This window comes from Amphibalanus amphitrite, unplaced genomic scaffold (assembly GCF_019059575.1).
Source record: "Amphibalanus amphitrite isolate SeventyFive unplaced genomic scaffold, NRLGWU_Aamphi_draft 000221F_arrow, whole genome shotgun sequence".
Taxonomy (NCBI): Eukaryota; Metazoa; Arthropoda; class Thecostraca; order Balanomorpha; family Balanidae; genus Amphibalanus; species Amphibalanus amphitrite.
In genome coordinates this window covers 542,416-554,694 of record NW_024881716.1, presented here as the reverse complement: position 1 = coordinate 554,694, position 12,279 = coordinate 542,416, and the positions used below count along the sequence as shown (strand labels likewise).

Sequence of the window (12,279 nt, the reverse complement as noted above, 5' to 3'; positions counted from 1 at the left end):
CCTGGCCAGTGACGTTCCCAAGGGGGGGGCCACGGGGGCCAAGGCCCCCCCTGAGCGCCGAAGGCGCTCAGGGGGCCCCTTAGGCCCCAGGATATTTTTTAAACACTGGATAAAACGTCTTTTACTCGGAAGAAAAATTGATATTAAAGTTTCATTTATGTGCCCTGGGTACCCGAGGGGCCCCTGCAGTCATCCAAGGGGCCCCAGTTTCCTGGGCCCCTGGTCGCCTAGGGGGCCTCTGGTAGCCGGGGGCCTGGTCTCATGGGGGCCCCTGATAGCCTGTGGCCCCTAGTCGCCTAGGGGGCCCTGGTCGCATGGGGGGCCTCTGGTCGCATGAGGCCCCTGATCGACTGGGGGCCCCTAGTTGCCTAGGGGGCCCTGATAGCCGGGGGCCTGGTCGTATGGGCCCCTGATAGTCTGTGGCCCCTAGTCGCATGGGGGGCCTCTGGTTGCATGATATTGAGGCCCCTGATCGCCTGGGGTACCTAGTCGCCCAGGGGGCCCCTGGTAGCCGGGGGGCCTTGTCGCATGGGGCCCCTGGTTGCCTGGGGCCCCCGGTCGCCCCTAGTCGCCTGGGGGACCCTGGTCGCCTTGGGCCCCTGGTAGCCTGGGATCCCCTGGTCGCCTGGGGGCCCCTGATCGCCTGAGGGCCGCTGGTCACCTAGAGGGCCCCTGGTCGCCTGGGGGCCCCTGGTAGCCGGGGGCCTGGTCGCATGGGGGCCCCCTGGTCGCCTGGGGGCCCCTGATCGCTTTGGGGACCTGATCGCATTGGCCCTTGGTCGCCTGAAGGGCCCTGGTCGCCTGGGGCGGTGGGGCCCCTAGTCATCTGGAGGACCTGGTCGCCTGGGAACCCCTGGTCGACTGGGGGCCCCTGGTCGTCTGAAAGTACGCTTATCACCTGATTGATCCCAAATCATCTGAGTGGCTACTGGCTACTGGATATAAGTAGTGACTGGAGTAGGCACTCATCTGAAGGAGCCAATATCTTTCACGGTGCCGGAGATATCACAGAAAAACAAAAAGGCTCAACTGAATACCCCCCAACCTTGGCCCCAAAGGCGTCATTGGCTAACACAGGGATGTGGGTCGATTTGCAATCGCATTTCCTCCTAAGTCCTATTCCTCCAATTAATACAGAGTGTCCCAGAATTACCCAAGCATTTATTTGCTGGCTAAAAGTACAATTGCGCTCGTTTCCTAGTGAAACATATAATAGCCGCGTTTACATAGAGCTAGTTGCCAGATAGTGGAATTCCGATAACGAGACATTTATTCCCCACTATTATATTATATACCTACATATCCGGAATTGGAGGATGTTCAGTAATTGAGGCGCTCGCTCATAAAATGCCGTGCGTTTCATGCACACTCCTCAAGCAAAAATATTTTTACTTTCCAATTTTCCACATTTTCTCAAGGCTTAGACCGTTACAGAGACCGTTTTAATTGACTTTGATGAAGTTGAACGCGAGAAATCACAACCAAATGCTACATTAGGTTGTAAAGAACTGAATGGCGTTTTCCCACACACGCGGCGTTTTCTCACCTACGTCTGCAGGAGAGACAGGACCCACTATGCCCCCCCCCCCCCACCATCGAAAGGTTCTTCATGACTCCCGGGGGCCCCCGGGGAACCTGGGGGGCCCTATACACTGTGGGGGGCCCCTTCGAAAGCAGGTGGCCCCCTCCTGGGCGAAATCCTGGGTACGTGCCTGGGCCTGGCAGCCGGTGCCGGTCGACGCTCGCTTCATCTCATCACTGATCATCGCTCATCGCCTCCCATGCCGGCCGGTGCCGCTCCTAGCAGCACAAATAGGTCTTTTTCAAGACCAATAAATCAAATAGTGGACTTGCAGCACAGATGTTTACATCCGGGTCATTGTTGCAGCGGGTCGTTGGCTTCAAGCAGACGCTGATCTGCACTCACCATGGTCGCTATCGAAATCGCAACAGAACGGCATGATAAGGGACGTAGCGGTGGCAGCTACTAGCGGCGTTTGAAATTTTTTGATGTTGTTTGAAACACAACATCACATTTATTGCTGTTCTAAAGAACAATCCGAACGGCAAGGATGAGTCGCCACCGCAACACTCTAAACAGCTACGAGTGGAGACTGCATTGTAACACAAGAAGGCAGCACGAGAATGCAGCGCAGACTGAGGCAGTAGCACCTCGGTAACTGCATTCGCGAATAGGCCGCTAACACCGCGGTAACTTATATTTGTTACCATTCACACTACATAGATACAGTTACACGATACATACACTCTAGAATAACACGATACACCCTAGCACCGATCTACGCCGCGCACGAGGTACGGTGCCAGGTCTGGATCATCCAGAGGGTCGCGGCTCCGCGGTAGATCTTGTGCAGCAAAATACGCCCTCATTTCCTCGTATATTTGTCTGTATCTCGCCAGGCGAGCTGAGATGGGGCTGTTGGCGGACTTTGGAGGCGACTGACACGGGTCTCCGGCAGTCTCCACCTTCTCGCTGCACAAACACAACATTGGTTCATGTATTTATTAGCATTCATACACACAGTCATACTTGTGCAAGGTGTCAGTGTTCGATTGTGGGGTGTAATAGCCAGGGAAAAAGTTCTATGAACTGAAAAACCCGGCGCCTATTGCAAAGGGAAAAACCCCGCGCTGAAGCCAAAATAGCGCGGGGAAAAAACCTGTATCGTTTAAGCTAATGTGTAGGAGGGTGACGAAGAGGGAGATGGGAGACGGTTCCGCGCGGGGAGGGACACCCGGGGTCGCCTAGCAGCAAACGCTTCAGCCCCCAGTCGGTGTTGGCGCTGCGACGGTTGTTGGCACGGGGCCTTTACCGGAGCGCGCAATATGGAGACCGTCTATGCAAGGAGGGATAAGAAGAGGGACAGGGAGATGACTCCGCGCGAGAAGGGCGCCCGGAGGCCAAGCAGGAAAAGCTAAGCCCCCAGTCGGTGTTGACGCTCAACGATCTCGGCCCAATCGACCTGATCGGAGCGCGCAATGGAGTCACCTAAGTGTTCGCGGTGCCGCGCCTCCGCCGCCGTTAGCGCGCGTGTAAATCACAGGTGATTAGGCGAGATCGACGATTCAACGGAGCAATTAGTGCGAATGAGAAGCGGTGGGGGAACAACATCGAACGATAATCACAAAAATCACAAGAACAACATCAACAGCAAGAATGGAAGATCAATCATTAGCACGTACAATCAACGGCGCGGCGGAGAGAAAATGGCGGAGAAGAATGTAGGAGAGGAGGAAGTTTCTGGCACTAGGCCAGGCCGGGGGTTAAAGTTCGTGGAGAAGTTGCGCGTCCTTGAGAAATGCGAAGAGTTTTTCGAGGAGAAGTAGATGGTCGTCTCCCAGGAGAGTGGGGAGATCCAGATATCATCTGTGCTTAAAAAGACAAAAACGAGACGATTAGATGGCTCTGATAAGAGCCATTGACATGTGCCAGCGGAACGGTCAGGCACATCGTTCACTTCTTAGCCGGGGCCTTTTTGGCGGCAGGCTTTTTGGCAGCCGTCTTTTTGGGCTTCGGTGCCTTGGGCTTCTTCGCCGGCGACTTGGCCTTCTTAGCTTTGGTTGGCTTGGCCTTGGGCTTCTGGGCCTTGGCGGGAGACTTGGCAGTCTTCTTTTTGTCCGCGGACTTTTTGGTAGCAGTCTTCTTTGGTGTCTTTTTCGCGGCCACAGGCTTCTTAGGCGACTTTGCGGCGGGCTTGGCCGGCTTGGCAGCAGCGGAAGACAGCTTGAACGATCCGCTGGCACCCTTGCCTTTGGTCTGCACCAGGGCGCCGCTGGTGACGCCAGTCTTGAGAGCCTTTTTGATGAACGGCGCCAGCTTTTCAACGTCGACCTTGTAGTTCGCTGCAATGTACTTCTTGATGGCGATCAGCGACGAGCCTCCTCGCTCCTTCAGACCTTTGATGGCTCCCTGGACCATCTCGTTGGTGGGCGGGTGCGTCGGCTTGGTGCGAGGCACCTTTGCCTTGGCCGCCTTGGCGGCGCCAGCAGCAGGGGCGGTGGCAGCGGTAGACTCGGTCATCTTTTTCTGGCGTCAGGTATAGTCAGTAATAATAGTCGCTTTTTTTTTTTTTTTTTTTTTTTTTTTTTTGTCCTCCCGGCAAGCCAAGTGGCTATAGCCGGGGGAAGGGGAAAGTTACTAGCTGGCAATTGGCCAGGTCTTTCGTTTACGTTACGTTAATGCCGGCTATTTGATTCCGGCCCAAGAACTAAGAGAAAGGCAAAAGACTACGTTAAACCGGCTCATGTGGCGTCCGGTGGGTTCAAAGCAAAGGGAAGGCCGAAAGGTGCCTGATGGGCGAGACAATAAATTTGGTTACTTACATAGAACTTGCTGCTGAGACTTGCTGCTGATTTGTGTGCTGTTGTTTGGTGTGTGTTGTTGTGGGGTGAACTTACCAGGAAAAGTCCTAACTAGAAAAAACCTGGTGCCTAACCAAGAGGGCAAAAACCTGTGCTTTCAGCCAAAGTACACAGTAAAAAAGCCCTTTCTTTAATTACGTTATATTACGTTACGTTATATCGCTAATGTGTATGTGTGTTTGTGGAGCTATCACCTTCATCCACTCCCGGGGGCCATGGATGCAAGCCACCTAGGCCGCGCCCGGGGTGTCCGGCCAGATAGCTTTTGTGTCTCGAGTGGGCCTCAACCTTTAAGAGGGATCCCTGTCGAGTTTACACACATATATAAATACACTTGGAAAAGGCGGAGAGAACGAAAGCGAATGGAAGCAAAACGAAGCGGATGGAGACGACGATGGAGGATCATAAGAACATCTATATACTGTGTGCTGGGTTGCGATCATATGCTATTGATGAGATTCGAATCACTGAGGAAGGTAAATAGAAGTTCAATTAGATCTGGATGATCATCACCCAGGAGTGTTGGGAGGTCCAGGCTGAGGTTGTGTGTGTTTGTGTAGTGAATGATGGGTTGACGGTATTGGTCGTAGTGTGGGCAGTTGAGAAGGAGGTGGGCAATGTTGAGTCGTGTTAGTGGTGTGCAATGTGGGCATGTGGGTGGGGGTTCGTGCTGGTAGATGTATCGGTGTGCGATACTGGTGTGTCCAATTCTCAGCCTGGCCAATACCGTTTCTCTAAGACGATTACTTTGATTGGAAGAAGCAAATGATTTGATTTTTGGGTGAATCGGGTGTAGATGTTGATTTGGAAAACTATTCCAGTCGAATTGGCGAAGGTCGAGAAGAGCATTTTGGATATGATTAGCAATATCTTTGTGCGGACAACGAAGTGTGTTTCTTTCCGGTTTGTCTAGGCTATTTTTCGCTAGGAGATCCGCCCTTGTGTTACCGGGAATCCCCGCGTGTCCTGGTATCCACAACAGGCGGAATTCAAATCCTTGTTTCTGAATTGTAATTATATGTTTCTTGATAATGTATATTATATGATTGTCTTCTTTTTTTCTGCTTGAGATGGCACTGACTGCCGAAGCTGAGTCAGTGCAAATTACGCTTTTTTGGATATGTTGCTTGTTGATATAGATAATAGCTAGCAGAATCGCTGATAGTTCAGCTGAAAAGACCGTAAAAAGATTATGCAGGCGAATGGAGTTTTCGTAGACTTTTGATGTGACACCAGCGCCTGTTTTGCCGTTTGATAGTGATCCGTCAGTATAAAAGAAAGTATGATCGTTGTATTGATTTACATATTGTATGAAGAGTTGAGAGATTTCTTGTGAGGAGATATGCTTCTTATTTTCTGAGAAAAGACGATCTACGTTCTGGATGGGTGCCAGCCAGAATGAGGTTAGAGGGGGGATAGGCAAAATGGACGGGAAAGAAATGTTGAAATGATTAAGAGCCTTTTCTACGCGATAACTGATCACTGGGAATCTCCTTTCAGGATCGCTTGGAGGAGACGAAGAATATCGATTTGTAAGTATTTGATTAGAGGGATTCGAGGGGTTCGCGCAGCAACGAAGATAAAAGCGGAGAAGAAGATATTTGCGTCGTCGATCAAGTGTAGGAATGTTGACATCAATGTGAAGATTGTCAATATTGGAAGTTTTCATTGCACCGGTGATGATACGAAGAGCGGTGTTCTGAATCACTTGGAGAGAATCAATTTTTTTAGTAGCTATATCATCGTATAAGAAACCGTTGTAATCCAGGATAGGACGAATTAGGGAGGTGTATAGACGGAGGAGGGTTCTCCGATCGGCTCCCCACTCCCTTCCGGCTATACATCTCATAATCGAAAGTCGTCTGGCGCATCGTTGTTGAATGTCTTCGAAGTGTTTACTAAAATTAAGCAAGGAATCAAGTGTTATGCCTAGATATTTGAAGTGTGAAACGAATTGAAGATTACAATTGTTGATTCTAAGGTTACGATGATTTGTTTTGGGGAGTCGTCTTGAAAAAATGACCGACTTTGATTTGTCTGATGAGAGGACGAGTCCCCATTGATTACACCATGTTTCTATGTTTTCAAGAACGTGTTGCATGATTGTTAGGCCTTGATCAAGATCACGATGAGAAACCCAAAAGGCTACGTCATCGGCGTAAAGAGAGTGTTGTATATTGCTAGGTGTGTTGTTGAAAAGGTCATTGATCATGATCAAAAAGAGAGTAGGAGAAATTACACTGCCCTGTGGGAGGCCATGATCTAGCGTAAAGAGTGGAGAGTAGGTGTGGCCACAACGGACTTTGAATGTTCGATTAGCAAGGAAGTTCTGTATAAAGTTCGCCATATGGCCGCGAATACCAGTTCGATGAAGTTTAATCAGAAGAGCGGATTTATTGACTTTGTCGAAGGCGTTTTTAAAATCAAGGAAGACTGCGATCGTGTATTCCCTTCTTTGAAATCCTCTTTGAATTGTGTCAATTATGTGAGTAACGCAATCAGCAGTTGACCGACCAGGTCGGAATCCGTTTTGGTAAGTGGAAAGAAGATTGTTTGATTCGAGATACGCCCTAATTCGTCCGTTAACCATTCTTTCTGTTAGTTTAGAGGCACAACTGGTGAGAGATATAGGTCGATAGTTAGAAGGGTTTGAGGGAAGTTTAGAAGGTTTGAGGATAGGGATAATGGTGCTTTCGCTCCAGGAAGCAGGATACGAATTGTTTTCCCAAAGGTGATTTAGAGTTTCCAGGAGGGTTTGCTGTCCAGATTCAGGGAGATTTTTGAGAAAAGCGTAGGCGACCTGATCTGGACCAACAGATGTGTTGCCACATCTGTTGAGTGCTGATTGTAGTTCATGTGCTGTGAATGGTGCATTGTATATTTCGGTGTTGTTGGAGTGAAATGAAAGGGAAGCAAGCTGGGAATCGAGTGTTGTGGTTAGTTGTGGAGTATACTGTTGTGCTGATGAAATGTTAGCATAATGTATGGCGAATTGTGTGGCTACTTCTAGTGGTGTGAGATAGTGGGTGTTGTTTATGTGTAGGTGTGGAATTTTATAATTTCGGGGTTGTTTGTTGGAGAAACATTTTATGAGAGACCATATTTGCGATAGGGGGGTAAAACGATTAAAGTTGTTCGAGAAAAGTTGCCAGCTCGATTGTTTTGCACTAAGAATAATTTTGCGGGAATGAGAACGAGCCTTACGCGCTTCCTCCTCATGAGCTGAGCATAGGCAGCGCCTAAAGGCGCGTAGTGCCCGCCTCCGGAGGGCGACCGCTCTCTGGCATTCACTGTTCCACCATGGAGCATTATTATAGGGGCGGGGAGGACCTGAAAGTGGGACTGATTTACGGGCGGCGTTAAGTATTATATCTAGAAAAGTGTTAATATCTCTAGGGGGAGTTTGGATGTTTACGTTAATATGGTTTTGATATTCAGCCCAATCGGCTTTGCGAAAGTTCCATCTGGGAAGAAAATTGAAGTTGGATTGTCCTGAAGGGACGTCAAGGGAATAATGAAGTGGGTAGTGATCGCTAAAAAGTGGGTCGTCCGCAGTATACTGTGTGAAGAGCAGTGCGGTGTTAGTGTCAGTGATGGCGAAGTCAATGACGGTGTGTGACGCGACGCCATTGTTGATGCGTGTACACGTGGGGACGCGATTTGTCAGTGGTATCAAATCAAGTGAGTCAATTACGTTAAACAGTTGTGTTCCGCGCGTGTCATTAAATGCACAACCCCACGACTGGTGGTAGGCGTTGAAGTCTCCCATCACAATGAATGGAGGGGAGATTTGGGAAAGCAATTCTGACATTTGAGAAGGATTGAAAGGAAAGGAACGGGAAAGGTAAATAGAGAGGATAGTCAGGTCACGTTGTGCAATTTTGACTTTGACTCCGACAACGTTAAGCGCTGTGCGGAGTGAGATTTGGTGATGCAAAAGATTATTGGAAATATAAAGCGCCGAGCCGCCTTGGCGTGGGTGAACGTTTACGTTATTAGTATATAGAGAGTAGTCCCTGATATTGTAATTATAGTTTATAGAGTCTGAATCCAAAAATCTGGTTTCCTGGATTGCGGCTACCAACGGTTTGTTATGCAAGATATAGTTTTTGAATTCAGCCCAGTGGTGTATTAGCGAGCAAGTGTTCCATTGAAGGAAGAATTCGGGACGGTTGTGATTCATGTTTAAAGATTAAGGCTGCGCACCGCCGAGCGAGTCAGACGGCGGTCTGTCGAAGAGGATCGCGACTGGGAGCGATTGTGAGACGCAGGACTCGTTTTCCACCATTCCGGCGCAGACTCTGGCCACTCGTCGTCAGTGTCGCTTGTACCAGAAGCCGCTGACGGGTGCGGCGCGCCTGACTTGGGCCTGGGGAGCGGCGGTGCCACCGGGTGCCTAATGTTAGGGCTGGCCGGGCTTGAGGTCGCGGTCGAGAGGTCTGACTCGCTGTAGTGCTCAGTCTCTGGGGTGGAGGGAACAATCGTCCGGTCAAGCACCGGGGAGGCTTCCGTTGATGCCTCGGAAAGGGAATAGTTTCCCTCGCGATCCGGGGACTCACCCGCTTTAGCAACCTGGGGCGCTGGGGTCGGTGGGTGTTCCGTGTGCGCGCTGGGGTCGGCCGCGGGGGACAAGGGCGTCTCGCTGGCTGTGGGCGCGCTGAGGGCCGACGCGGGCGTCTCGCTGTCGCTCGGGACCGCCGCAGGGGACGCAGGCGAGTCAGTGGTCTGTGGCGCGCTGAGGGCCGCCGCGGGGGGCGCTGGCGTCTCGCTGACCCAGCTCGGAAGGGCGAGCTCCATGGCCGGGCGCGTTCCGGTTCCGTCGTCTCGTTCGGGTGTGCGTGGATCGCGCTTCGCTGTCGAGCGGGACTCTGCTGCCCTGGGAAGGGCTTCAGAGGGGAGTGGCCACTCGGCGGGGTTCAACGGCCATTGAACGGGAGGGGCTTGGCGACTCGCGGCGCGGTGGGCATCACGACGCTCTTTTTGAACGGCCCGGTGCCAGTCCCTAGCATCGACACGTACTGGACAGTTCGAGTCCCACGCCGGATGGGCCTGACGGCAGGAGGGGCAGGAGGGGGTCTCTGCCTGACAGTCGCCCGCCACATGGTTCGACCGGCCACAGCGGCCACACTTGGGGGAGCGGCGACGACATGAGCGCGCGGTGTGGGAGCCGACCTCCCAGCAATGGCTGCAAAGGGTCGGCGCCGGGATCCACGGGTTGACTGGGACCCTCAGGTAGCCGCAGGAGATGTGGTAAGGGAGAGCATCCCCATAGAACCCCAGTTTAACGGTAGGGTTGGGGCCCCACTCCGCCTCGTTCCGGGAGCGCAGGCGTTCAACGCGGCAGACCCCCTGGGACTCAAGCTCCTGGAGGAGTTCCTCGTTAGTGAGCGACGTCAGAGCGTCACTGCGGACACAGCCCATGGTGACCCGCATGCGGCTGGCCAGAGTTACTGTGACCGGGAGGCCACCCAGAGTTTTAGTGCGGAGAATGTTGATGGACTGGGTTTTGTCGGTAGTTTCGACGAGGAGTGCGCCTGTGTTATTGGTTTTGGCGGAGATGAGAGGGCCACAGAGAGTGTCGAGGGCACGTTTCAGAGCAAATGGATTGGACTTCGTAAAATCGCCGTTGTCTTTTTTGATCAGGAGAAAGCAGGGGCCGTCGGGCGGATCTTTGGGGGTGGGGAGCACAGCAGGTGGCTCCCGCTCACCGGGGTCGGTGGTCGGAGCCATGACGTGGAAGGAAAACGAAACTTGGTGGAGATGTGTGAAAGTAACTAACAATTAAGAACCAGTAGCGGGCAGAACCGCAGATAGCAAAATTAGTCCGATCCGGATAAAAAAATTGGGCGAAGAGGGCCGGCGCTGCCGGAGACCTCGGATGCCCCCAAACAGCAACGAAAGATCAGAGAAAGATGTGGGGGGGGGGGGGTGTGGGACAGGATGTCCCTAGAAGAGAGAGGGAATGAAAGAAAACGAAAACGATCCTAAATTACCTGCCTACTACGAGCACTTCTATGCGGGGCTTTAGCGCCGCCGGTGTGTCGCCCGTCTTAATAAAGACGGGCGCACACAGCCGGGGATCTAAAAGCTGAAAGCAGCCGCAGAAATGCCGTAGCCTATCACCTAATGGCCGCAGTGGCACGCCTGAATAGTCGCTTTTTTTTTTTTTTTTTTTTTGTCCTCCCGGCAAGCCAAGTGGCTATAGCCGGTTTTTTTTTTTTTTTTTTTTTTTTTTTTTTTTTTTGTCCTCCCGGCAAGCCAAGTGGCTATAGCCGGGGGAAGGGGAAAGTTACTAGCTGGCAATTGGCCAGGTCTTTCGTTTACGTTACGTTAATGCCGGCTATTTGATTCCGGCCCAAGAACTAAGAGAAAGGCAAAAGACTACGTTAAACCGGCTCATGTGGCGTCCGGTGGGTTCAAAGCAAAGGGAAGGCCGAAAGGTGCCTGATGGGCGAGACAATAAATTTGGTTACTTACATAGAACTTGCTGCTGAGACTTGCTGCTGATTTGTGTGCTGTTGTTTGGTGTGTGTTGTTGTGGGGTGAACTTACCAGGAAAAGTCCTAACTAGAAAAAACCTGGTGCCTAACCAAGAGGGCAAAAACCTGTGCTTTCAGCCAAAGTACACAGTAAAAAAGCCCTTTCTTTAATTACGTTATATTACGTTACGTTATATCGCTAATGTGTATGTGTGTTTGTGGAGCTATCACCTTCATCCACTCCCGGGGGCCATGGATGCAAGCCACCTAGGCCGCGCCCGGGGTGTCCGGCCAGATAGCTTTTGTGTCTCGAGTGGGCCTCAACCTTTAAGAGGGATCCCTGTCGAGTTTACACACATATATAAATACACTTGGAAAAGGCGGAGAGAACGAAAGCGAATGGAAGCAAAACGAAGCGGATGGAGACGACGATGGAGGATCATAAGAACATCTATATACTGTGTGCTGGGTTGCGATCATATGCTATTGATGAGATTCGAATCACTGAGGAAGGTAAATAGAAGTTCAATTAGATCTGGATGATCATCACCCAGGAGTGTTGGGAGGTCCAGGCTGAGGTTGTGTGTGTTTGTGTAGTGAATGATGGGTTGACGGTATTGGTCGTAGTGTGGGCAGTTGAGAAGGAGGTGGGCAATGTTGAGTCGTGTTAGTGGTGTGCAATGTGGGCATGTGGGTGGGGGTTCGTGCTGGTAGATGTATCGGTGTGTGATACTGGTGTGTCCAATTCTCAGCCTGGCCAATACCGTTTCTCTAAGACGATTACTTTGATTGGAAGAAGCAAATGATTTGATTTTTGGGTGAATCGGGTGTAGATGTTGATTTGGAAAACTATTCCAGTCGAATTGGCGAAGGTCGAGAAGAGCATTTTGGATATGATTAGCAATATCTTTGTGCGGACAACGAAGTGTGTTTCTTTCCGGTTTGTCTAGGCTATTTTTCGCTAGGAGATCCGCCCTTGTGTTACCGGGAATCCCCGCGTGTCCTGGTATCCACAACAGGCGGAATTCAAATCCTTGTTTCTGAATTGTAATTATATGTTTCTTGATAATGTATATTATATGATTGTCTTCTTTTTTTCTGCTTGAGATGGCACTGACTGCCGAAGCTGAGTCAGTGCAAATTACGCTTTTTTGGATATGTTGCTTGTTGATATAGATAATAGCTAGCAGAATCGCTGATAGTTCAGCTGAAAAGACCGTAAAAAGATTATGCAGGCGAATGGAGTTTTCGTAGACTTTTGATGTGACACCAGCGCCTGTTTTGCCGTTTGATAGTGATCCGTCAGTATAAAAGAAAGTATGATCGTTGTATTGATTTACATATTGTATGAAGAGTTGAGAGATTTCTTGTGAGGAGATATGCTTCTTATTTTCTGAGAAAAGACGATCTACGTTCT

The 12,279-nt window shown here is 50.7% G+C and overlaps 1 protein-coding gene across 1 annotated transcript in view; it reads right to left on the bottom strand.

Moving 5' to 3' along the window:
* Nucleotides 1-3,422: 3,422 nt before the first annotated feature.
* Nucleotides 3,423-12,279, bottom strand: part of LOC122385531 (histone H1-like) — a 28,208-nt gene continuing 19,351 nt past the window's right edge. Inside the window, exon 2 of the mRNA XM_043373872.1 lies at nucleotides 3,423-4,067. Within this exon, the coding sequence (XP_043229807.1) occupies nucleotides 3,476-4,042 (567 nt within the window). The 5' untranslated portion in view covers nucleotides 4,043-4,067 and the 3' untranslated portion in view covers nucleotides 3,423-3,475. The remainder of the gene's footprint in view (nucleotides 4,068-12,279) is intronic.